Source organism: Symphalangus syndactylus, chromosome 14, assembly GCF_028878055.3.
Source record: "Symphalangus syndactylus isolate Jambi chromosome 14, NHGRI_mSymSyn1-v2.1_pri, whole genome shotgun sequence".
In the NCBI taxonomy this organism is placed as follows: Eukaryota; Metazoa; Chordata; class Mammalia; order Primates; family Hylobatidae; genus Symphalangus; species Symphalangus syndactylus.
Window position 1 is genome coordinate 117,324,922 of NC_072436.2, and position 26,280 is coordinate 117,351,201.

General features: G+C 57.5%; 2 protein-coding genes across 6 annotated transcripts in view; one reads left to right on the forward strand and one right to left on the reverse strand.

Moving 5' to 3' along the window:
• The window catches only part of IFT140 (intraflagellar transport 140), a 101,868-nt gene that overhangs the window by 53,846 nt on the left and 21,742 nt on the right, over nucleotides 1-26,280 (forward strand). The gene's annotated exons all lie outside the window — the stretch shown is intronic.
• Nucleotides 221-25,858, reverse strand: TMEM204 (transmembrane protein 204). Its single transcript, XM_055243153.2, has 3 exons — nucleotides 21,526-25,858; nucleotides 13,827-13,982; nucleotides 221-1,010 (listed from the first exon to the last, which is right to left on the reverse strand). Exons 1-3 carry the CDS (start codon nucleotides 21,809-21,811, stop codon nucleotides 766-768), a joined length of 687 nt encoding a protein of 228 aa, XP_055099128.1. The 5' UTR covers nucleotides 21,812-25,858; the 3' UTR covers nucleotides 221-765.

Sequence of the window (26,280 nt, forward strand, 5' to 3'; positions counted from 1 at the left end):
CATCCCTTTTATTCTACTAGTTGTTGATCAAAGACTCTGTAAGGACTTGGGCTTCTGAGACTTGGTTGAACAGAAGTGTGGATAAGGGTGTGTATGCCTACGGGGTCTCTGAAAAGATCGTTTTGACCCTTAGCGTGAGCCCCCCAAAAATCACAGAAAAGTGGATCAAATGTTTTTTCAGCCATGTCGCAGTATAGATGGAGAGAACACAAGTTATAGACAGAGTTCAGAGGCTTGCATTTATTTAACTTAGGAAAGGAATTGAGCAAAACAGACACGAACACGATTCTGTCTGAAGCCATCACTAATCGGCTATAGATTCTGACTCACTCAAGGAATATTGTGGATATTTTAAGAAAATTTTCCTGGTTTTCTGCTTTACCAAAGTGTAAGATATGGCTGGGGTGCCCCTCTCAGCAGATGCAGAATAAATTAATCCCAAAGCAAAGCGGAGCGCAAGGCAGCCTCGCGCCACCTAACCTGTGTCTCAGCTTCCAGCCTCCACCCTGAAGCGCGCGTGGCCTTGGAACCGCGTTGCGCTAACCAGGAAAGCTGGAGGCAGAACGAGGTTGGCCCACGGCACATACAGACATATGACCGACAACAGTAAACGCACACGCGTCTCGCACGCATGGCACAGAGGTCACCCAGACTCATCCTGTGCCTCTGCACAAGCAGGGGAAGTGACTTGGTGGTGGAGTCCCTTGGTTTGTGGGCTGTTCCATGATAGCAGGTGCGCGTCGATGGAGTGCTGAGAAGGGCGACTCAGCATGGTGACTCCACGTAGTCATTGTCCAGCCCACGGCGAAAGCGCGCCGTCAGGGAGCGGCTGATGACAATCACCCGGGGGGCCATGCAGTCCTCCCTCTTGTGGAGAATGTTCCAGATGAGCATGGCTGCCGCCAGTGTGGCCAGAAGGCAGGCGCCAATGTTCAGGTAGCAGGACCAGGACAGGTTGGTGTATGGGCCAATTCTGTAGAAAGTCACCAGCCCGATGACCAGGACAAAACCTGCAGATGAGAGAGAAGGGTTGAGAGGCCTTATCTGAGAGGAAGGCGGGTTCCACTCCTTCCCCAGCCCTCTGTCCTAGAGCGAGTTCCTGCTTTACGGGGCGGCCGCCCTAGTGTTGAGCCACCTTGTATTAGTCCTTCTGTGGCTCTTAGGACGTTAGGCTCTGGCAGCTGTGGAGGGGTGGTATGTGTCTGCTTAATTCTGTCCTGGCGTGCTGCTCCTGTGACCTGGCCAGGTGGCAGGCCTTTTCTTCAGGTCAGCACTGATGCTTGCAGCACCAACCTGGGGGGGCCTTTCCTAGCCCCCCAGACCCAGCGGTAATTTTGTGTTAAATCCATCTCTGACTTGTAAATGCTTAATTCGTTCAAAGTGAAAGTAAACAGATATTTTCTAAGTCTTATCTGGAAACAGGTCAGTTTGGTGCTCATCGCGCCCAGAGCTATGCTTCTGACAGTTTGCTTGCTCTTGGCCTTTGCTTTGGGAACTCCAGATGGCCTGGAGTCTGCAGCTCAGGCAGGGCGGAAATGGGGCTGGGGCCTTGTCTAGGGCTCCTTGGCTATGTCTGGTGTCTTCCCTCACTTCCAAGTCAGTGCTTCTTGTTCTAGACCATCCCTCCTGCCTGGCGGATTTTCCTTCCATGCTTTCCCCTCTCTTTCCGGAGCCTGAAACCAGAGAAGGAGAGGTGGGTCATGAGTAACCCTTGGTTGGCGCAGCTTGTTCCCGTCTAGTTAGTCGCTGATACTACAGTTTCACTTACAGTTTTATCTTTAAGGAGCTCCAAAGACTTTTTTAGTTCTTACAACAGGAAAATCAGGGTTTGTGCCTAGAATCTACCAACTAGGTTAACAGGACACTGTGGCTGCACCGATGGAGCTGGGTGTCCTAATCCAGCTAGGAACATAGGCTCCAGGATGGAGGAGAGGCTGTCCACGTGGCCCTGCCCCTCCTCATCCCCTACAGCCATGGGGACGTGGCCACAGATTGTCCTGGAGACCATGGGGCCTCCAGCCAGCTTTCAGCCCCAGCCCCGCCTCTGCCCACCCAGCACCCCTCCCTCTCTGTTACAGTAACCTGAGTGAGTCTGTTTCTTGTACCCAAAGTGCCAGAGACTCTCTGTAACTCATACTGGTCCAGATTAAACTCTCCAGCCCCTCTTGTCCATGGGGGACTTGTCCATGTCCCTCCCCAGGCTCCGCCACGCCGAGCCCCACTGCTGTCCCTCCGCCTGGCCTGCATGTTGACACCTGTGCGTCTGTTCACGCCGGTCTCTCCACTCCCAACCGCCTCCCCTGCATTCCCCAGGAAACCAAATCATGCCCTGCTCTGTGTGGCCCCAGCATCGAGAGAGGATGGGAGAGAAAGAGACACAGGGACAGAGACACAGAAAGACAGAGACAGAGACACAAAGAGACAGACAGACAGAGACCAAGAGAGATACAGAGAGACAGACACAGAGACAGACGGAGACAGAGACAGAGACAGAGACACAGGGAAGGAGAGACAGACAGCAAGAGATGGGTAACCAGCCTTGTTTTTCCTAAAAACCCAAGCATTATCTTCTCATCATCACTGTACCCTCCAGAAAGTATTAATTAAGCATTTATCTATCTCCATTTTGTCCTGAACAATGACAGTGACTGGTTTCTGTGTTCATTCTTTATACTACCTCATGGAGCTTTTTATACAAGAGTAGCTCCTGGATACTTCTGTTTCATTAAAAATAACATTCTAGACAAGGCACAGTGGCTCACGCCTGTAATCACAGCACTTTGGGATGCTGAGGCGGGTGGATCACGAGGTCACGAGTTCAAGACCGGCCTGGCCAATATGGTGAAACCCCATCTCTACTAAAAATACAAAAAAAAATTAGTGAGGTGTGGTGGCAGGCACCTGTAATCCCAGCTACTCGGGAGACTGAAGCAGAGAATTGCTTGCACCCAGGCGGAGGCTGCAGTGAGCCGAGATCGCGCCACTGCTCTCCAGCCTTGGCGACAGAGCGAGACTCCCTTTCAAAAAAAAAGCATTCTCTTTGTAATGAATACTAACAAAGGAAACTTCTGGCATTTCTACCAGTACGGAAGGTGCCCTCTGCTCACGATTGTGTGGTATGGACGCTTGTGTTACTGGGGTGAAGGAATGAGCCTGTGTTGTGTGTGATGAAAATGAGAGCACTTTGAACAGTGTCCTCTTCGTGTTCACGGTGTCTGGCACTTTCTGCCGGTGGGGGGTGGGTTGTGCTGGTGTCAGGGCTCAGAGGAGGTGGCCCTGGAGGCAGGGCAGGCACAGTAGAGAGCTCAGGACACCTGGGACAGAGGCGAGCGGGAGGGGTGGGCGCTCTTGGCAGGGGCAGTGGGAGCCTTGGGGAGAGTCCCAGCCCAGCAGGGGGGTGATGCAAGCCCCGAGACCCTCGAGGGCGGGAGGAGGTTATACTAGCAGCAGCTGGCCTTCATCAGGCTCCAGCCCGCCATGGCCACAGCCTGTTTCTCCCCTTCACCAGGCTTCCTTTCTACTTGCTGGTGTTACAGAAACATGTTTAAAATCTGTGTGGCCTCCAGTTCCACACATCATTCATCCGAATGGAACAGTGGAAAGGGATTGGGACCCCCATGGCTTCCAGGGTCAACCTCCCTCATGGTCCGTGGTTGCTGTGGGGGTCAGTTTCCATACATAGGGGACCTGGAGGTACTGTCATTGAAGAAGTCTGAGGGTTGAGAACTCAGTCCGGAGGGCCGACCCTAAGGCTTTTGGAATGGACAAGATGCACTCACTTCCTGGACTGAGAAAAATGAGAAAGGGAGAAGCACGGACTGGTGCAGCCGCGAGTGGAGGGGCTGCCGTCACCGGGGACTGTGCTGGTGCTGACCGCTCTGGAAGCCACTGCTGCCCTGGGACCCGCAGCCCCACTCCCAGGAGGGCTAGTAGACAAAGCTCAGCACAGCCGAGGCCCCAGGTCAGCTGCCCTCAGAGCGTGCACCCCAGGGACAGATGTGCTCTGGATGGCCCAGCAGTGGACAGTGGTCCAGCGGGGAGGAGGGGCTTGCAGGGGGACAGCATGGGCCACACGTCACCAGGGAGAGGCCCGGGGACATCACCAGGGACACCCCTGGGAGGCTTCTGAGTGCACGGCTCGGCTTCACATCGGCTTTCTAGGAAAACCTCGGGAAGAAAACTCTAAGGAAACACGGGGCAACCAGCCTGGGGAGGAAGCCCTGCAGAGTTGATCTTGCCGGGTCTGCCAGACCACGTGTGTGTGGTGTGGCCTCCTCTGTATAGGTAGCTCCCAACAAAACACAGTAGAAGACTGAAGGGCCGCTGATCTTAGGCTCTTCCGTGAACAAGCACATCCTGAAGTTGGGTTGGACAGTGAGGAATGTGCTGGACGTTTCAAGGTGTCTGCAGCTGTGCTGGGTGACCTTGCTGGGGTTACTGATGCAGGCGGCCCTCCCTCCACCGCTGCACCCTGATCTGTATGAAACTCACATCCTGTCTCCCCAGCACTCAGCACCCTTGTGGTTCCCATTGCCCTAGGATCTCCCCTGCTACCTGCAGCTGCCCCTCTGCCACCCTGTGGCCCCAATGGCCCTTTCCACCCCTCTGAGTCACCGGGTCCACCTACTCTGGGCTTCTCCTCGAGCCACTGTCCCCAGCTTGACTGGCCCTGGGGAGGAGGGGCCCCTCCTGCTTCTGATCTTTCCAGCCTCGGCTTAGAGTTGCACCTACCCCCCCGCCAGCCGTGGTCATCGTGTCTTTACCCATGGGTGGCTCTGGCCGCTCTCCCCCGCCGTAGGGCAGGCTCCCCGGGGCCAGAACTTGCCCCACCATTAACCACAGCTTCCCAGAATTCTCTCCGCAATTACTTGTTGAGTGAATCATTTAAGGAGATCAAAGTAGATGTGAAACAGAACAGAATGCAGTGTGGACCTGCAGGAAAGGTGAGGAGGGACAGCAGCCTTGGCATTTTAGTGACCAACACCCCTCAAAGGGACAGGACCCTTTGGCCAGATCACGTAGATGCCGCTACCCTGGTGCCTTCAAATGCTCACGGAGGGGCACCACGATTCCCAAGGACCCACTGGCATCAACTATGTGGCCCTGTACTCAGCAGGCCTGTTCAGCCTCCACGGGCACACCGGGGACCACACTAGGGTTAGCGTCAGCCACAGAGACGGCTAGGGCGCACTTGACTTTCCTTGGGGAACTGGCATTCCTCTTAGAGAGATGGAGAAGTCACTAATCTCTGTGTCCCCAGAGGGTGGCATTTGGCAGGGCCTTGCCCTACCTGGAGGGTCAAGCTTGCGGGGAAGGTTCTCCAGACTCTAAATTCAAAGTGGAAGGGCTAAATCATGGAGCAAAGCACAGAGCGGGTGGGCAGAACTGAGCCTGGCCTCCTGCCCTGAGGCAGCCTGCCGGGTGCTCTAGCAGTGTGGAGCCACCCCAGCCCTGAGATGCTGGGTCCCTCGAGGCCCACCTGGAAAGCCCTTCTGCCTGCCTGGCACTGGCCAGCATCACAGGCTGCTTCCTGAACTGTTGTTTTATTGTTATTTATTTTCTTAAGTGCTTTTTGTAACAAAGGAGTTTTACTTATTTTCTTAAGATCAGTGCCATATAGCTTTTGAAAATGCGTCGTTTAGAGCGTTAGAATGGGTCAACCATTCTAATCCATGCATGACCTCCCTGTGCATGGTTGGCCGTGTTGCTTACCATAAACACAAGCTCAGGCCTCAGAGCATCTGTCTGCTTCCAAGAACACTGTTTCTCAATATAGAAGACGAAGGGGCTGGGGCAGTGGCTCAAGCCTGTAATCCCAGCACTTTGGGAGGCCAAGGTGGACAGATTGCTTGAGCCCGGGAGTTTGAGACCAGCCTGGGCAACATAATGAGACCCTGCCTCTACAAAAAAATACAAATAATTAGCTGGGCATGGTGGTGCACACCTGTAGCCTCAGCTATTCAGGAGGCTGAGCCCAGGAGGTCGAGTCTGCAGTAAGCCGTGATCACACCATTGCACTTAGCCTGGGAGACAAAAAAGAGAAGAAGAAAAAGAAAAAAAGACTCAGAATGTAGATAAACTGATTAAAGAAGTATGAGTTCACATGTCCACACACAACCTGGACATGGCCCCTGCATCCTGAAAGTGGCAGATCAGGTGTAAATGGCCAGCCTAACAGGCAGGGACCGTCACAAAGCAGGAGGCAGCAGGGCAGGCCAACCCTGAGTCATGAGTCTAGAAAGCTGTGTCTTGAAAATCTAGCAACAAGTGGCCGGGCACGGTGGCTCACGCCTGTAATCCCAGCACTTTGGGAGGCCGAGGTGAGCGGATCACCTGAGGTCAGGAGTTTGAGACCAGCCTGGCCAACATGGTGAAACCCCATCTCTACTAAAGGTACAAAAATTAGCCGGGTGTGGTGGCGGGCACCTGTAATACCAGCTACTAAAGAGGCTGAGGCAGGAGAATTGCTTGAACCCGGGGGGGTGGAGCTTGCGGTAAGCTGAGATTGCGCGCCATTGCACTCCAGCCTGGGCGACAGGAGCGAAACTCCGTATCAAAAAAAAAAAAGAAGAAAGAAAGCAAGAAAAGCACCTGGGGCGCGTCTGGAGCTGCGTTCTGGGAGCGGGGTTCTGGGAGCCTCGCTTCACTCGCTGGTGGTACAGCTCCAAGGCTGGAGCTTGCTTGGCATTTTTATCGCCACAAAAGCAGAAGGGAAAATTCTAGGTCTGTACCTTGTGTGAAAAAAAGGCCAACTAAAATTTTGCATTTACATGACTTCTATGTGAAGACCAGTGTCGGCTTTTGTTTGTCTTTGGTTCTGTTTAGAGCACATCTAGTTAGAGAGGGGTTTGTAAGGTTAGAACAGTGCTCTCGGACACCAGTGAGACCCAGAGGCGCCACCAGACCCCGAACCTCATGAACCTGCACAGCCCTAGGCATGCTGTGAAAAGGGGACATTGCCCTCGTCCTAGCACCAGGGACTAGAGCAGGCAGGGGCACCGCTGCTGGAGAGCGCCGGGTGGCTCCTGTGGAGGACGGTGGTCCAGATCCTACCCTGATGGAGAAAGGTTCGCGTCGTGAGCAGATGCCTGCCACAAGGGAACCTTCCGTGTGTTCCACGTGTCAGCAGTAAAAAGCCAACAAATACACGGAAATGCAGAGGCGCCTGTAGCCACATGCCTCACTGTGTTGCTCTAACCTTGGCCTCCAGACGCTCGTAAGAAGGTGACTGAGTCAGCTGCATAATCGCACTGTGCTGTGGATGCTGTTCTGAAATCAAGTTGCCCTTTTACTTCTGTCCTTTCCACCTTCCCTATGTGGAGGAGATAGGAAGGGGTGGAAGGAGACAGGGCTAGGGCTGGCCCTAAACCTTTTGAGTTCTCCGTTCTCCCACCGTCTTTATATTAAGATTCCCTCTCTCCTCATGTCCTGTTTCCTGAAGACTTTTCTCCCAAAACTTTTCAATGATGTTCATCAGTTTATCTAGAAACAAATGTAAAGGAAGAGTTTTAGCAAACACAAAATTCTGCCCATGGAATCAATTCCATTTCATGAAGTTGTGTTGCCAAAGCAAACAGCCTCTTCCTGTGAGCCACCCGGATGGTGTGAATTACAGCTCCGCAGCCCAGCCAGCCCTTTCCCCTCTCCTTTCCTTCCTGCGGCTTCTTGGGGCTTCAGCTTCTGTCACAGGCTGTCCTTTTGGAATGGCTGTCACACATGCACACAGGTGGCAGAGTGGAAAGACCCCGGGGCTGACCCCAGATGCTCTTCGTATAGCTGCAGAGCTAGCAAACTAGGTGCAGTTGGCTCTAAAGAGAATCCGTGTGGAGCAGACGGCTCCCTGGCCACCTCAAGTCCCTGTGGGGGCTGGCATTTCCCACCTGTGAGCAACAAGATGACGGTGACCCAAACAATCCTCTCTAGAGGGAGAGGCCCTGGGAGGGAAGAGCGAAAGGCTCCGAAGCTCTCAACAGCCGAAGTTGGAAGGGAAAGAAGAGATGAAGGGGACATAAACTGATGCCTGGGGAGTGGGTACCAAAGACAGGCAAGTGAGCTGTCCAGACCAGGCTGATTGCAGTGGCCCACGCCTTCGTCCTAGCGCTTTGAGAGGCTGAAGCGGGAGGATCACTTGAGCCCAGGAGTGTGAGACCAGCCTGGGCAACATGGCAAGACCCCATCTATGCTTTAAGAAATAAATAGATGAGGCCGGGCGCGGTGGCTCACGCTTGTAATCCCAGCAGTTTGGGAGGCCGAGGCGGGCGGATCACGAGGTCAGGAGATCGAGACCACGGTGAAACCCCGTCTCTACTAAAAATACAAAAAAAAATTAGCTGGGCGTGGTGGCGGGCGCCTGTAGTCCCAGCTAGTCGGAGAGGCTGAGGCAGGAGAATGGCGTGAACCCGGGAGGCGGAGCTTGCAGTGAGCCGAGATTGAGCCACTGCACTCCAGCCTGGGCAACAGAGCGAGACTCCGTCTCAAAAAAAAAAAAAAAAAAAAAAAAAAAGAAATAAATAGATGATTTGCCGGGCACAGTGACTCACGCCTGTAATCCCAGCACTGTGGGAGGCCAAGGTGGGTGGATCACCTGAGGTCAGAAGTTCGACACCAGCCTGGCCAAAATGGTGAAACCCCGTCTCTACCAAAAATACAAAAATTAGCTGGGCATGGTGGTTCATGCCTGTAGTCCAGCTACTTGGGAGGCTGAGGCAGGAGAATCACTTGAACCTGGGAGGCGGAACTTATGTTGAACCCAGATTGCACCACTGCACTCCAGGCTGGGCATCGGAGTGAGACCCTGTCTCAAATAAATAAATAATCCAGACCAAGCAAAGAACCGGGTTATTGTAAATAACAAGAAAGTGTATATTTCCACGAGACGATTCCCAAGTCTAAGAAAACAGCAGACTTTCTCACCAGCGAGCAAGATTCCAGGTCAGTGAGCGAGTATCAACCCTGCTGGCCATTTAAGGACTGATAAAGTCAGCGTCTCCGGGAAAACCTAAATGCCGTTGTGAAGGCAGTTCAGAATAAAACATGAACAGTTGACTTCTACAAGTCAGCTTCTCAGCATGTCATGGGGCATCGGGACGGACCAGTGCCATCCATGGTGCCCTTTCTAGTGTCCTTCTGGTGCCCTGATGTCATGTTCAGGGAATTTTGGGTTATATGCCACCATTTGCCAAAAAGGATTAGAAGTCATTTATACAAATTACAAGGTAATGGGGAGGGGAAAAGAGGGATTGTTTCAAGGAAGAAGCAGGCGAGAAGCCTTCGGCATCACGCCCATCTCTCTGGCACCAAAACAAGGGGAAACCCAGCTAAGCCCAGCATACTTATAGCAAAGATGCCACAGGTCCCCACACGGATGCAGAGAGTGTCATGTGAGCACCGACTGGGGGACGGCGGGGACTTCACTGACTTGACCCCAATGCATGGCCATGACCTCCTCATGCTGGCCCAGGTTAAGACAGCACAGCTGCCCTGGGGCTCCAGCGATGGCTGAGGAGTTGCCCTTTGAAGATACGACTCAACCCAAGTACAGAGCTCTGAAGGGCTGCTAGATCGAACCACCGAAAAGTGTTCTCTTCAGGCCGGGCTCAGGACAGCAGACCGTGAGGCCCAGGCCCTGTGTGAAAGCCAGAGCTGTGGGCGGGAGGGCCCTGCTCCATGAACGGATCCTGGCAGCGTTCTTGCCAAGAGGACAGTTTGCCCCCGCCGAGGGAGACAGACCTAGGTGGGGGCACAGGTGCTGCACCAGGGAGCACGTGGGATGAGCCTCGGGCCTGAAGCTTCTCAGCGTGCGTGTTACCCAGCAGGGCTTCAGAGGGATGCTGGAATAACAGCTGCGAGCACTGCTGACGACAGCACATCTGTGGGCTGGAGTGGTCACTCTCCACTGCACAGATCACACCAGGGGAAGGGGGGCTCGTGCAGGCACTCACGGCTGACCAGGGGCAGAGCCAGGAGCAGAACCCAGGTCACCTGCTCTGGGCTCCCGCAGAATGAGCCAGCGATCCAGCCGGGAAAACACCTGAGGGCTCGGAGCATCCTCAGGCACCGGAGAGCGCCAGGGAGCCTCCCAACCTAGGCTGCCTGCAGAAGTCGCCCTCAGCCTTGTGCCACTCAGGCGTCGGGTGCCAGGGTCACGCCGCAGCTGCAGCCATCAGAGGCTGTAATGACCTTTTACCTTCCATTGGCCACTTGCCCTGACCCCCTTCAATACTCCTTTCCCTCTCTGCCCGTGCCTATCTGCACAAATCAACAAGACCACAGACTGTGAAAGAACAGAGGTGCAGTGCAGAGAGAAGAGGCCACGAGGAGGAGAGGGGAGAAGCAAGGGGTCTGTGGAGTGAGCAGAATGCAAGCTCTGAATAGAATGCCAAGGGTGGCGGCAGCCAAGCCAGGACAGTGGGGTCCCCGCACATCTCGGCTTCTCTCTCTGGGTGTCACAGCAGGGAAGAGGGAGCCTTGAGGGGCAAGGAGGGTCGTCCCTTTGCAGACCCAGGAGTTGTGCTGAGCATGGCACTGAGCCCAGAAACATTCGTGGAGCGAGAGCAAAAGCACAGGCCCCATCGCCTCTCTCTCGAGCTGACAAGGAGCCCTCCTTTCAGTGTGTTGCACTCTGGCTTTCCAGGGTGTTCCAGCCTCCCCATAATTCCATGTACTTTTCCTCCTTTCATGAGCATCTTCTCTCCCCATTGCCCACCCCACCTCTGCTGAGCCCTGGGATCGAGGTTCACTTGCATAACAGGTAATAGCAGGCGTTTCCTTGTCCTGTGACAGGACATCCTGGCGCCCTTCAGTCTCTCCCTGACTGTTTAAAACAGACGCGAGCACAGGAAAAAAACCCGACTCTAAAATTAGCAGCATGATAGAAGAAAGGCACATAGCTGCTCTCTGTCCTGTTTGTCAATGAAACAAGTCTAAACAGGGCCAAAATGCATTTCCTTTTTGGGCAAAACAGACCCATTAGGGGTGATGGTTGGACACTGAGGGGGAGAGGCGGCCTGTGGGGGCAAGAGAAGCCGCCGAGACACCAGGGGCCCTCTCGGTGCTGCTGGCCGTCGCCCTGGTGCCTGCCGTTCTGGCAGTTGTTGAACAGAGCCTGGTCCAACCTTGTCAGAGGTCGTGCTGGAGCACAGTCCCGCCCCCGCCACCACCCCTCCTGACCAGGACAGGCCTCCGAAGGCCTCCAGCCCCGTCCCCCAGGAATGCTGCAGGACAGCTCAGTCTAGTCCATCGGGGTGCTTGCCCCCATGTGTGATTTTTAAAATACATTTGGAAACACTATCTTGTCCTGAAATAAGATTTTGCAGGAAGTAAGCTGTCATTTTCGACATGCCAAATCCACAGTAGTCCTAATAATTCTAAACAAGAGTTTCAAGGAGATTTATTAAGAAACAGTGATCTGGGCCGGGCACAGTGGCTCATGCCTGTAATCCCAGCGCTTTGGGAGGCCAAGGCAGGCGGATCAGGAGGTCAGGAGATCGAGACCATCCTGGCTAACACGGTGAAACCCCGTCTCTACTAAAAATACAAAAAATTAGCCAGGCGTGGTGGCGGGTGCCTGTAGTCCCAGCTACTCAGGAGGCTGAGGCAGGAGAATGGCGTGAACCCGGGAGGTGGAGCTTGCAGTGAGCCGAGATCGCGCCACTGCACTCCAGCCTGGGCGACAGAGCGAGACTCCGTTTCAAAAAAAAAAAAAATTAGTGGGGCGTGGTGGCGGGTGCCTGTAGTCCCAGCTACACAGGAGACTGAGGCAGGAGAATCACTTGAACCCAGGAGGCAGAGGTTGCAGTGAGCCGAGATTGTGCCACTGCACTCTAGCATGGGTGACAGAGCAAGACTCCATCTCAAAAAAAAAAAAAAAAGAAAGAAAAGAAATGTAGCGATCCATTGGGTTATCCTACAGAAGGAGTTATTTTCAGAATCAAAAACTATTGCTTTTGCTTTCTCAATGCCACTAAAATCTCTTTATTCTAACCCAGCATTTCCAGTTACATTTTCAAAATCTTCCATTTCCTTCTTTAAGCCACGGCGTTTCCGATCCCCGCACACGGTAGAGATTGGCCGTTTCAGTGAGACAGGAAAACCACTTCTCTGTTTTATGGCCCTCGGGTCAGCAGAGGGCCCCGTGGGAGCTTTCCTAGCCTGGGTAGTTGTTGAGAGTCTCATGTTTTCCCTGCAGTCATGCAGGAGGGGAGGAGGCGGAGTCAGTCCTAGGTCACGCATCCCTGTCTCATTCGTTCTTACAATCAGTTGGGTGGGAGCAGAAATTACCCTTTTCGAAGTTGGGCATGCAGAGGCTCACATTAGTTTAGTGATCTGCCCAACCCCACCTCGATGGTGATGGAGCCAAGACACAGCTCCAGTTCCGGGCTCCACGCCCTGTGCTCTTCCACTGAAGCCTCGAGGCACCCTCCCTTCCCGCCCCTGCCCGCCAGGGGAAGTGACTTGCCCAGGGCCACGCCATGCTATTATTAGCGCTCAGAGAGCCCAGCCTGACTCGCCCGGGGCACTTTCCAGCACAGGAATACCTGCCCCCACAGTCTGTCAGCCTCCTTCTGGAAATTGTATTTCTTAAGAAAGATAAGGGCCCAGGATCATTATTCCTAGAATGATTCACTCTGGACTTCCTGCCACTTCCTCTGTGGGAACTGCAGGGCAACCTGCAGAACGCCACACCGGCCCCAAGGAGGAGAAGGAGGGTGCGGGCAGCTCCGTGCTGGCCACGCTCAGCCATGGGCTGACATGCTCGCTTTCTCTGTGTCGCTGTCTCTGCGGGCACCGGGCTGACCTGTCCCAGTGAGCAGCAGACCTGAGCCTGCCCCGGATGCCCACAGTCCTCAAACCTCTCAGTCAGCCACAGAAGACCAGCAGAGCCCCCTCGGGTCGCTGGGGGTCATGGCTGGACACTGCTATGGCTCCACCAGTTGTCTAGAACACCGCAGGACCATTCCATAGGTCATTTACGACAGCTCCATCACTGCCACCCTCTATGACGCCAGGTCTTCTCAAGACCTGCCCCAGGTTATTGGGTCCAGAGCGTTGAGAGGAGGCTCTGAGCACCGATGGCCCCTCGCCTGCAAGGCCGGGCCTCCTCCCCCACTCACATGGCGGCTTGGGGAAGCCAGGGTCCTCATGATGGTCCTGCCGTCTGCATCTGTGTCCAAGCCAGGCACACGGCATGTGCTCATGCAGGCACTTCACTGTCGGCTCAGGCAGTGTGGAACGTGCTAGTGTGTTCTCCTCACTCTGTCCTGTCCCGCTCACGGAAAGGGCCTCTGCTGACCCCAGGCAGGTCCTAGGAAGCTGCGTTTATAACAGAGACATGCCTTGGCCTCCCTGGGCCTGACGTGTTCTAGGCCTCTTAGCTGGGAAGGGGCACAGGGCAGGGCCAGGCATGGGTCCTTCTGTCTCTGCCCAGGGGCTGCTCCCCACCAGCTGCCTCAGCATTGAGGAAGGGGCAGGACCCAGGCCGCCCCATGTGGGCTGCACAAGGGCCAGTCAGCAATCAGACCCCACAGACTCAGGAAAGCAAAGCGCCTCAGCCTTTAAAGTGGAAAAGGGTGTGACAGACACGCCAGGTGGTCGCGTGCTCCCTGCTGCTCCTTGGCCTGGGTGTGTTCCTGTCATTCATCATTCTTGCCTACAGCAGCCCATGGGGAGGGAGAATGCCCCGCGGGGCTTCTCAGTGGCCTGTGGCCATGTTGAGAGGTACGGCCTGCAGCTTCCCCTCAGGCCACCCAAGGCCTCAGGACCCTCCTGTGACACCAGAAGGCCACAGGGGGCAAGGGCGCAGTGGCCACACCTGCCCGGGTACTTACTCGCCAGTTGGAACGCAGCAGCCATGGCCTCCTCCCAGCACGGGGCGTCGGGTGACAGCAGGGGCAGGCCCACCAGCCCCAGGAGGAAGGTGAGCTGGCCTGCGGCGAGCGCGGCCGTGGCCACCAGGTTGCAGGCGCGCATCATGTCGAACTGCACTGTGGGCCAAGAGCAGAGAGGCAGTGGTGAGTGCAGGTGGGCTCCAGAGGCCACGCCGGCCGTCACGCCACTTTAGTGGTCTCTGTTTGCCTTGGAAAGGGCGGTCAGCACAGGCCGTGCCTCCTTTGGGCAGAGCCTTCTGGAAGCATCACGCCCTCCCCCTCACCTGCCTGCAAGCCCTGGGTCCCATGTCTTCCTGATTGGAAGGGCTCATCCCAGCTGCTAGGCCTGGCTGCAGTGGTCGTATCCCTGCAGGGACAGGCCCTACTCTGCTATTTCTGTCTTCCTGAGACAGCTGTTCCTCTCTACCTGACTTGACCCTTGAAGGCGCTGGCATGGGGGTGGAGGTGGGAAGGGGAAGCCCACCAGCAACACCGGCTCCCCTGTCACTGAACTCACAGCATCTAAGACAAGGGCGCCGCCTGACCGGAGACTCCGCGGGGGGCCGGCTCCTCAGGCCTGCTGTCCTGCGTACTCGGCTGCCCGACCCCCAAGTGGCCCATGGTGGTGTTCCCTCCTCCCAGCAGCTGAGGGACTTGGGCCCGAGGAGAAGCAGCTCATCTGGGCCCCTCATAACCAGCAAGGGGCTGAGCAGGGGTCGGACATGGGTCTGAACCAGTGCCCCCCACCCGCCCCTCTCACCCCCTGGGGCCCGGGCACCCCCACCCCATGCGCCTCCTGCCACCAATCCTTCACTCAGCGGCTTAAGTCAGGGCCTGCTTCCCCACTAACAGTACGCCTGCACCCATCCTTCTCTGTCCCCCACCTACACCTGGTTGCAGGAGCCAGGCGGGCAGGGCACATGGGCGCGTGGTCAGGAGAAGATGGAGCCTTCTGTGAGCGAACTTCAGAGGGAGATGCGTTTGTTGCCCTCAGGGACCAGGGTTCGTCACGTTTCTGTAGCAGAGAAATGTTCTCGCTCAAATAAAACCTTACACAGAGGCCTAAATGAGGTGGTGGTGAAGCAGTGTGTTCCCAGGCCCCCACATGCTGCAGAGCAGACAGTGTGTGTCCTGACGGACCCTCAGCCCGGAGTCAGGGACTGCACGTGAAGCAACAGCCCCACAGAGTCCCTAGCCTGTCATCGCCATGCCTTGTTTTCGATTGAACAATATTTGGGAAATTCGATTCCCAAAACTAAGTCGTTACAAACAGTTGCACCTTTTTAAATGGCTTGCCTTGAAATTTCAGGGCACTCCTCAGGTAACTGATGCAGGAATCTAAGAGGGAAGCAGCCTCACCACTCGGGAGCGGGTCCATGTGCCCGCATCCATCACAGACACCAGAATCCAGGGAGCAGCAGAATCTCCCAAGAGCCCTGAGGGTGCTGGCCTCTCAGGTGACTGCTGTGTGCCCTGGGTAGAGGCCGAGAGGGGATGGGGAGATCCTCAAGCTGCCTCCTCAGAGCGCGCCTGTGGGAAGCCAGCCCAGCAGGGGAGGCTGTCGAGGTTCACACGTGCACGGAGCAGGCACGCTGGCATCAAGGCTCAGGGGTGGCGGGGGATGCGGGCTGCTTTACTTCGTGTTTACGTGGTTAGAAGTATCCGTTGGAACCACTATTGCCAGTATTAGCAATTCCAAACGGTTCAACCTCAACATTTATTGAAATGCAATCTGAATTCACAGAATAACCTCAAAGCTCCAGAGCCGAGGCATCTGCTTCCCACCTGGCCCTTGGGCTGGGCGCTGCTCCAGCGCTCACATCTGACCCTGGCCTCAGGCTGAGCTGGTGTCTGGGATCGTCTCTGTCTAGGCTTTCTGCATCCCAGCATCCCTGGAGGCGCACTGCTTCTCGCCGCTGAGGGTCCCCCCGCCGTCCTACCCACTGTATTTCAAGCTGCTTCCCTCCGCAGCGTCCCCTCCTGTCACTCGGGGCAGAGGGAGCTCTCCTTCCTGGGTGGCACCCCCAGCCCAGGGCCTGAGGGCACTGCACAGAGAGTGGAGGCATGAAGGACCCTGGGGCACGGGGGCCCCCGGGCTGCTGAGGAGTCTGAGCAGGGTACATGGTAGCATGAGCCTTCCGCCGGCAAGGGGGAGAGCCGAGCGCGCTGCCCGCCCGCGGACAGGCAGGCACCACTGACAAGGCCGTGGGAAGCGGCAGCAGCTGCCCCTCACTCATTTTTCTCGCAGAAAAACAGACGCCCCAGTGAGCGTCACTGCCACGTAACTGAGAGCTCATGTTCTTTCATCTCCAAAGTAACTGCAGAGTTAGAAACCACAGCACTCCCGCGAGGTTCTCTCAAAAGAAGAAACAGAAGACGTGGGGGCTGAGAGCCAGCCTGGTGGCCAAGGGGTTCCCATATAGAGAGCGGGAAAGCCTGGCAGCAGGTGAGGACCTGGCTTAGCGTGGGCACAGGTGGCCGTGGGGCCAGAGTGCTTGGAGGAAGGGGCAGAGCCCAGGGCACTGGAAATGCCAGGGTACAGCAGAGATGTACTTGACCTCAGCCTGGCACCCTGCGGCTTGGTGAGGCCCAAGGTGTGGGGCAGCGTGGCACCATGTGGCTCGGTGAGGCCTGAGGCTTGGGGCGGCGTTGGCACCGTGCGGCTTGGTGAGGCCCAAGGCATGGGGCGGCGTGCCACTGTGCAGCTTGGTGAGGCCTGAGGCATGGGGCCGTCTGGCACCGTGCAGCTTGCTGGGGCCTGAGGCGTGGGGCGCCTTTGCCCTGGGTTTCTCACCTGCCCTAGGGCCTGTGCAGGTGGGAACAGCAGGAGCCAAGGTTCCGGCAGACACTGCCCTGGCCGACTGGCAGGACCTTCCTGACTGCTCCAACGGGCTCCACAGCCAGCCCCAAGCAGTGACCACATACAGCCTGCAGGGACCACAGTGAGGCCTGCATTTTGAGGGCGTCCTGTCCACACGTTAGGGACGTGTGTGAGCTCTGGAGGCTTCCAGCAGGATCTGTGGCACGGTGCTGTGCCATCTTTGCTCTTAACTGTCTTGGCAATGACTTCCGTCCAGAAGCCTCTGCTTCTCTAAACATTGCAAAATAAGGGAGGCATTAAAACATCACCCAGGTCACGTTCGAGAGAGGAGCAGCTCAGATTCCCTGCCCAGGGCTCCGCGCTCTTCCCTGGAGGGGAGGAAGGACCAGAATGAAGGGGGAGGAGGGATGCAGGGCTGCCCCGGAAGGAGCATAGCCCGGAATGGCATGACCGAGGTGGGCTTGAGCACCAAGCACAGCTGCACGTGTAGTTGTGAGGCTGAGTGACCGAGGCTCCTGGGAGCTGGGAATACGCAGACGCACCCCTGACCTGTCCTCTCGGCCTCAGCCCTGGCCTCTCAGCCTTCCTTCCTGGCAGCTCCAGGCACACAGCCCTGTGCCACACACCATGGCAGGGGCTCTGTGCAGCAGCCATGCCCCACAAGCCACTGTGCAGCCTCCAAGTCCCCAAGGGCACCCACAGACCCACCGCCCTGCCAGGAAGGAGGCACTCCTGACCGAGCCTTCCTGTCCTGACCGAGCCCTCCTGTCTGAGCCACTCTCCCGCCTGCCCCAAGAACGCTGTTTGGAGCTGGCGTTCACCGCTCGGGTGTTTTGCGGGTTCCTGTGGTGCTGCCTGTGTGCGTAGCTCTGCGTGGTAGCAGCTGACTTTTAAAGGTGTCGGTGAGAACATGGTTCAGCTGGGTCCTAGCCGAGCAGGGGGTGAAGCCCGGGAACTCTGTCCTCCACCTGTATTCAGCAGGGTCTGACGTGCCCGTTTGATGTGTGGCGGGGCGTGCGTGGTGATGGAGACACGTGGAGCCACCGGAGAGAGGGGTGGGGCTCCCCCTTAGCTGGAGCCAGGCTCCCGCTCACATGCCTCAAGATTGAATCATACGGTCATCTGTTCCCAAGCCACCTTGTTTCAGATGCCTGACAGAACGCACGAAATACAGAGAGATGAAGTAAATATCCAAAACGAGACGAAGTGAGGAGGAGAAATTGAGACCCGCTCTGGACATGGCATGTGAGGTGGACCTCAGGCCTCCCTGGTCCCCTGAGCTCCTCACAGGGAAAGAGCACCCCTGCTCCATAACGAAAGTCCCATTCACCACAGGCCACAGGACACCCCAGGCAGGGGCATGGGAGGGCCTGAACCTGGATGAAGTCGAGACCAGGCCCCTCTGCCCTGGGCCCAGCCCTCTTTGCCCTGACCAGAGTTGAGGATGTCCGGGGTGCGTCCCCTGTCCCTCAGACAGGCTCCTGGTGATGTTTGCGAGTGACAAGCGCTGGATGATTTTGACTCCGTGTGCTCCGTGGGGCAGGGCCTCAGGGCACAGAGCCATCCGGAGACATCCACGCGGGCCTCAGCAACATCCAGAAACCCCGAGGATGGCCTGGCCTGCGTGAGGCACGTGGTGTGACGTTCCCTTCCCTGGCCTGCTTGAGGCACGCGGTGTGACGTTCCCTTCCCTGGCCTGCGTGAGGCACGCGGTGTGACGTTCCCTTCCCTGGCCTGCGTGAGGCACGCGGTGTGACGTTCCCTTCCCTGGCCTGCGTGAGGCACGCGGTGTGACGTTCCCTTCCCTGGCCTGCGTGAGGCACGCGGTGTGACGTTCCCTTCCCTGGCCTGCGTGAGGCACGCGGTGTGACGTTCCCTTCCCTGGCCTGCGTGAGGCACGCGGTGTGACGTTCCCTTCCCTCGCCTGCGTGAGGCACGCGGTGTGACGTCGCCTTCCCTGGCCTGCGTGAGGCACGCGGTGTGACGTTCCCTTCCCTGGCCTGCGTGAGGCACGCGGTGTGATGTTCCCTTCCCTCGCCTGCGTGAGGCACGCGGTGTGACGTCGTCTTCCCTGGCCTGCGTGAGGCACGCGGTGTGACGTCGTCTTCCCTGGCCTGCGTGAGGCACGCGGTGTGACGTTGCCTTCTCTGGCCTGCATGAGGCACGCAGTGTGACGTTGCCTTCCTTGGCTTGCCCCACCCCGACCCTAGACTGGTTCTCGGGATGGAATTGTGAGCAAACCAGCACCCAGCCTCACAGCACAGACAGTCGCAGCCCATCATACGTGCTGGGTGATTTTACAAGGAACACTAGCCAAGGCATGAAGGAAGATGCTAGAAGCTGGCCGGACTCAGTGGGGTGGCCAGGCTAGAGCTGCCGCCCCCTGCCAGTGCTTTCTTCCAGGCACGCCTAGGTCACAGGGCAGGATTTTGCAGGAAGGCTCACAGGCTGGCTTGATGTGCGGTGATGGCAGGTAGCGGCCCCTCACCCGGTTGGGGACGTGGGTGCACGTGAGTGGGGGCAGCGAATGTTGCTGTGGACAGAGGGGCCACCCCGTGGGAGAGCAGCATGTGGGCCTGGAGAGGTGGGCACCAGTGCAGATGGACATCGGTAAAGGAGAAGGCGAGAGGCAGGAGGGAGACACCAGCACGGCCAAGGGAGACGCTGGGCACCTCCCCGTCTTGGGGCCGTGGGGGATGTGGTGGCTGCAGTCCAGCCTGGGTGACAGAGCAAGACTCCGCCTTAAAATAAATTTAAAAAATTAAAGAAAAGTTACCCGTTGAGCCTGTTCCTTTTCCTGAGCTGAGTCTCGTTTACAAGGAGCTTCCGTGACACTTCCCTTGTGTGGACAAACCTTTGCTGCTCAGGTTCGCCGAGGGTCAGCCACCTGCAGATGCCGTACAAGTTGCAGGAGCGTGTTGTAAATACTGTCCAAGGGGCTGACCAGGGCACAGGGAGGAGCAGCAGACGCAGGCAGGTGAGCAGGAGGCAGTCCAGGGGGCTCTGTGAGGGGCCTCATGTGTCCTGCTGGCCTGAGGTGAGCAGGCCTCAGCAAGTGGACAGCCGGGGGCCTGGGACGGATGCATAGGTTGTCCCAGAGGCTACACGCGGCCCTGTGACTGGAGGAATGCAAGAGGTAGCAACAGGGAGGGGCGTCAAGGCTTCCAGCTGCCCTGAGACTGTGCTGCCTGGCCACATGTGGGTGTTGGTGGCAGCAGTTAGGAGGTCTGGAGGTGCAGAGCTGCGGCCGAGGGCCGGCTGGGAACTCCCTCCCCTGGGGGTGCTCTGTGGGCTGGATGCCAGGGATGGTCCCAAAGCACATGAGCGCCCAGCCCCACCTCCAGGGGCCTGCTAAGCCGCTGCCCCTGCGAGAGGCTCAGCACAGTAGCGGGGCTGCGGCTCCTTCAGCAGAGCAGGCAGAGTCTGGAAGAAGGGGAAGAAGGGGGCCTGGCCTGAGCCACGCAGAGACCCAAGCCTCGGGCTTCCCGTAAGACACCGAGTTCTGAGAGCCGGTGGAAGCTTTGAAGTTACTCATAGGCTTTGATCTTTTTAAAAGACGGCTGTTGGTCCCTGCTGGTGAAGGACGAGAGAGGAGGTGCCCAGTCCAGGCTGTGCAGTGCAGCCAAGGGCCTTTGAGTGGACAGAAGGGGTTGAATTCCCTCGTGGGACCTTGTCCAAGCCACATGCCTTCTGCAAAGCCTCAGTTTCTTTGCCTGTGAAATGGGGATGACGTTCCCCGCTGAGGGTTCTGAGCGCGGCAGGTTGGGGATGGAGCTGTGTGGTTGAGGCACACGTGCTATGTGTTACCCCAGGACTCCGGGACGCCCTCAGAAGCCTGGAGCAGAGGCACTGCCTCAGAGACCAGCATTGTCTTGAGAGCAGAAGGAGCGTCCAACCCCAAGTCTGTGAGGCTCTGCAGCAGAGACTTGGGGTGTCTGTGAGTCAAAACCTTGCTGGCAGTTTTAGAGAGTCGGCCTTTGGGAGACCTTGTGTCCCCGTGCCGTGACCGTTGAGATGACCCCGTGGGCTGTAAGCAGCTTCCTATTTATGAAGCCCCACATCTGCCACTCAAACCCCACGGCGCGGTGGCATCATTCTGAGCCCCTTCCTCTCCTCTGCGACCACTCAGCATCCCTGTCCCCTTCCGAGCGTCCTGGCCTCCCTGTCTGTCTCCTTTCCAGCGTCCCATCTGAAGCCCATCCCTAGGGAGCCTTTTGCTGCTCTCTGCCTCAAAGACCCCAACAACCGTGAGAACAAAGCCAGAACTCACCCGCGTATTTTTAAACTTCTTGTTTATTTTCCTCATTTCTTGTTGATTTTACTCATGAGTAAAGAAACAGTATTTTCGTTTCTTTTTTATTTTTAGAGACAGTCTCTCACTATGTAGGCTAGGTTGGTCTTGAACTCTTGGCCTCAAGCAATCCTCCCGCCTCAGCCTCCCAAAGTGCTAGGATTACAGACGTGAACCACTGCACCCAGCTATAATAATTATTTTCAACCAAGGAAAAATGCCTTTCCTTGATTTGATTAATGTACCCGTCTCTTAACTATGCGTAACGGCAGAGAGGCCCCCCAAATGCCTGAGATGAATTCCTGTGTAAAAGAGCTGGAGGCAGATTCTGTGCTGAGCAGGAGGAGTGTGTGCGGCCGCCACTCACCAGGGAGAGGGGGCCGTGGGGCCTGGTTCCCTGGGAGACCCAGTGCCCCCTCCTGCCTGCCCAGAGGCCACGCTCAGGGCAGAGCAGGGGCCAGGCCTCCCCACCCGCTCACCAGGTCCACACCTGGCATCTCCTCAAGCCTCGGCCACGCTGAAGGCATCATGAAAACAAGTGGACTTACGTTTGACGGTGCCTCGGGACTCCTGGAAGCCGGCCGCCTCGGAGCCCCAGCCCAGCGCCTCACAGTCACGTGCGTCCACCTGGCTGGCCCTGGCCCCGGCCCCAGGGCTCGGCCCTCCCCGGGCCCTGTCCACCAGCCAGCAGGACCTCCACAGCCCCACGCTGCGCCTGCGCCCGTCCTCCAGCGTCTGGCACACCCAGTTGGAGGTGAAGGCCGCCACGTTGTTGAGGATGAGTGAGACCAGGGCCACCAGCACGGCCGCGGCCACAAGTCTCTGCACGGTCATTGCTGACGCCGGTGCCGCCGCTTATCCGGAGAAAGCCAAGTCCCAGTCCGCGGCCGCACGTCCAGGGAGAGCCGACGCTGCTAGGGACGGCTAGAGGACATCACCGCTCATCCTCGGCGCGGCGCGGGCGGAGGCCCATGGGATGGTCCAGGTGAGCCGCGTCTCGGCCCGGCCTTATCCTCCTTCCTGCACCTGGAGCAGGGCCAGGCCTGTGCTGAAGCCGCTCGCCTCGGGGCCCATCCCAGGGAGGAGAGGTTGGGCTGCAGCAAGAACCCAGGGCCAGGAGTGCGCCGTCTTCCTGGGAAGCGGAGGCCGGCCTGCGCCGCGCGTGCCTCTCCTCGTCCGCAGCAGTGGAAAACAGAGTCACTCCGGACGGAGGCTGGCAGCCGTGGGAGTCGAGCCCGCACCACGCTCCTTAGCACCGGCCCGCTGTGAGCGCCAGGCTCCCGGCAGGGTGGCCGGCGTGGAGCGGGTTCACAGCTCCTCTGTGCTGCCTGGACCCCTGTGCAGATGCCTCCAGGGCAGCTGGCCGGTCCTGGAAAGCAGAGTGGCTGCCGCAGGGACGCCCGTGTGCGCGGAGCTCGCCTTCCCCGGCTCTCAGCAGAGAGGAAATGGTTGTTTTTGAGACTGTTTTTGGTGAGCTGGAGGGCGTAGCCAACCGCAACAAATAGCGGCGCTGCCACGGCAGCCCGACACCGACAGGATGTGCTTCCTGATGGGAAAGGCCGGGAGACTTCTGAGGCCCTGCTCCAGGCCCACCTCCTGCCGCTCCCCCACCCCCATCTTCCTGTCCCAGAGGAGAGGCCAGGGATGCCGGGCGCGGGACAGACCCCTCGTCTCGCCTGTTGCTTTTAAGCCTGGTGGCCCCCGGGGCCTGGAGGCTGGTACTGGGCGACTATTGCCTGCCCTGGGGACTTCACACCCCCCAGCCATCCAGTTGCCCCCAGGACCATAGATACCCCAAGGACCATAGGTACCACAAGCCTCCCCCCGCCCGCGTGTTCCAGGCCTGACCCCGTCACAGGAATTCTGCCCTCAAAAGGGGGGCAGATATCACAGGATTGCTGGGAAGGGGAGAGACCCGTGTGCCTGGAGGGAGCAAGTTCACCCAGACCTGTGGAGCCAGGGACCTGTATTTGGAGGACCTTGGGGCCAGGTCATTCTTAGGTGGCAAGAAGGGTAGGATTCTGGATGTGCCGGGTGGGGCTCTCAGTGGGGCCTGGTACAGAGCAAATGTCATGTGGGGCCTGGGCCACCTCTGCTATTGATGGGAACGGTCACCCCCCACAGCTGGGAACAGGACTAGGCAGGTCACCTTGTGAGTGGTCAGGCTCTCAGGCAGAGCTTATGCTGCCAGGGAGCTCGGAAGCGTCTTCGTTTATTCTGCTCAGAATTATTCTGCCCTTCTGGGCAGACACCACGCGAGGGTCTCATACTCTGTCCCATCTCCAGAGACCCCAAACGCAGCATGGGATTCCCACCCTACCTGGGCTCCAAAGCTTTGTGAATGCAGGTGTCCCACATCCGTGCAAACCGTTCATGGGCACACGCCCAAGACACTGCTGGGACAGAGAGTCCTGTTCCCAGCCCATGGTAACAGCAGAGCTTTGACCGTTTCCTGTCCATGCACTGCCCGTGCGTGGGGCTCTGGCTTAGGGCGGTCCCGAGAGCTGCCATTTCCTGGGACCAGTCTCCATTCACACATTGGCGTGTGGCTCTGTATATCCACAGGTGAAGCAAGGTTCCCCACACGCCCCGTGTCTGTTCCAGAAAGGCAGCAGCTCCGTCCTCACCAGCCCGTGGTGCGTGCTGGGTCCTGAGAAGCGTTTCTCCACCGGCTTACTGAGGGATGTTGCCTGTGGGGGATTTTCCCCGGGGGTTTGTCGCAGATGTGTCCGTCAGGTTTCTCCTTTCCCCTTTTCCTTGGCTTGTGCCCAGGGAAAAGTTGCTGTTTCTGTTTCTGTTCTCGGCCCCCAGAACCTGACGGGGCGTGCGGGGCACAGTGGTGCTGCTGGCCCCCACTCTCCCGGGTGGCTCGGAAGGCCCTGCGGGGATGTCCCCAACCCTTTCTGCCTATGTCCTGCTCCTCGGAGGTAGATGGGGGTGCAGTGTCTCAAACACTCAGTGTTCCTAAGCACACAGTGCAGAAGGGCGCCTTGAAAGGGAAGATTCCCAAAAGTTTCCGTGCGGGAAGAATTTATTTCCTCCTTAATTAACTAAACCATTTATCTTTCCGGAGTCTTCAAATGGCTTACTTCCAACGAAAAGCCAGTGCTGGGTTTGAGAGCCCAGAGGACACGTCTGATTGTCTCAGCGGCCCCCTCTGGTCCCTTCCTCAGGTTGAGTGGGGAGGAGGCCACGGCCAGACTCCCACACGGCGGCGGCAGCACCCCCAGAAGTCCTGGTTCGCAGAGGCCAGCATTGGTCCCCGCCCTCCTGGCACTTCTGGGGTGCTCCAGGTCCCTGTGCCCTCAGCTGTCACGCACTTCTAAACCCGCGCGCTATGAGAGGCTGGGCGCAGGAGGGCTGGAGGCCTGGGAGCAGCATTTAAGTTAAGAGCGACCCTCCTGGGAGGATCTGTGGCTCTCGGGGGCGACTCCCACTAAGCGGACTCACAGCTGGGCCATGGGCTTCCCCCACAGCCCGTCACACCCTCCTGCTCTCCCTGTTGCTTGGGGTCTTGGTTGCGGTGGAGTCCCACTGCCCCCTCCCACATGTGTGTCTGTAGCTCCCATATACCCAACAGAGCGGAAGCCCTAGCACAGAACAGGGACATGGAGGAAGGGGGCGGCCTCGGCAAGTGCAATCGTCAAGCCGCTGTTCGCCAGCCGCCCTTGTCCTGACACAGAGTGGTCTCAGCAGAGCTTCTGCAGGACCTTTGAAGGCTGCGTCCCCTGCTGCCCATCTGTTTCTCGTTCCAGTGCCTCGCGGGGCTGATGAAGTGCAGATGTGGGTGACTCCACAGACTGGCCGGGACAACAGGAAATTCTCAAGACTTGGATGGGAACTAAGAGGGTGTTTAATTCTTGGAATTTATGTCAGATGCACAAACGCCAGAACCCCACACTGGAGTCGAGGCTGTCCCGAGAGCCCTGGCCGGCCGTCGTGGAGAGGACGCAGGAATCACACGGGGCTGGTACCTTGCTGGTGGCCAGAGCAGGAGGCTGGCTGTGGAAGGAGCTTGCGGAGAGTACCTGGTTCTGGATGCCTCTGGAGGGTCTATGACCGCCCTTCCCATGGGTTCTCCCAGCAGCCTTGGCCTGGCAGGTAGGGGCCTGTGGGAGGGCGTGTCCAGCTTCCACTGGCGGCTGCACATCCAGCACATGCTTCTCCAAGCCTCGCATGGTGCAGACTTAATGCCCAGGACAGGGCACATGGAAGTGCGGGCATCTGACGGTGTGCTTGCTGGGTCCTCAGTCACACATGGGCCCCAGGAGCCGGAGCAAAACCAAGGCCGACCTGCGGGCTCTCTCCCACTCTCCACGGGCGGCCTCCATGTGGGAGAGACGGGGCGTTTAGAGCACAGGGGAGCCCGGCTGGGACCCAAGTCAGCTGCCAGGTTCCTGTGCTTGTTTGTGATTTTCCACCGCGATTGGATGTGGACAGAAGGAACCAGTTGTTTTCAGGACAAGGGAGAGGAAAGGAGCCATGCCTGGCAGGTAGAGGCAGGTCCCAGCCCTGTCCAGCCCCACATCTGGGCCTCGGGAGAGGGTGCGCACAAGCAGGAGATTTTTTAAAGATTCCAGTCGTGGGCCGGGCGCGGTGGCTCACACCTGTAATCCAAGCACTTTGGGAGACCCAGGCGAGCAGATCACAAGGTCAAGAGATCGAGACCATCCTGGCCAACATGATGAAACCCCATCTCTACTACAAATACAAAAACTAGCTGGGTGTGGTGGTGCATGCCTGTAGTCCCAGCTACTCGGGAGGCTGAGGCAGGAGAATCGCTCGGGAGGCAGAGCTTGCAGTGAGCCGAGATCACGCCACCACACTCCAGCCTGGTGACAGGGCAAGACTCCGTCTCAAAAAAAAAAAAAAAGATTCCAGTCGTGAAATCTTTTCGTACAGGAAAATAAAAAAGACCGCATGTCTCACAACGTTCTGTTTATGAAGTGGCCATCACGCCTCACACACTGAGGCCCCAGTGCCGCCACCACCTGGATGTTAGAGAAGTGAGACGTCTGTGAGGAGCCGTGGCATCCCTTCCATCTGATCTGTAGAATTGACTGGAAGCTGTGCAGTGAGGACACAATGTTTCTTTTGAGATTCAGATGTGACCCCTGTACTGCACTCCAGATGCATCATTAGCTGACGGATGAGGCCCAGCAGCGTTTTAGGGAGGCCTGGACCCCCAGTCTTGAGGTGTGTCTCAGCACGGGGCAGCTGTGTCTGAGCGGTTTATAAACTAGTTTTACACCCATGGGTCCTTCCACGTGGATTTACCCAGGACCTCAGGATAGAGGAGAAAG

Bases quoted from the DNA above. Each gene is read 5' to 3' on its own strand.
- TMEM204 (XM_055243153.2), bottom strand. From the start codon at position 21,811: ATGACCGTGCAGAGACTTGTGGCCGCGGCCGTGCTGGTGGCCCTGGTC. The intron at 13,983-21,525 runs GTAAGTCCACTT...CTTGGCCCACAG, and splicing joins GTCCCGAGGCACCGTCAAAC to TGCAGTTCGACATGATGCGC. The intron at 1,011-13,826 runs GTAAGTACCCGG...TCTCATCTGCAG, and splicing joins TGCTGCGTTCCAACTGGCGA to GTTTTGTCCTGGTCATCGGG.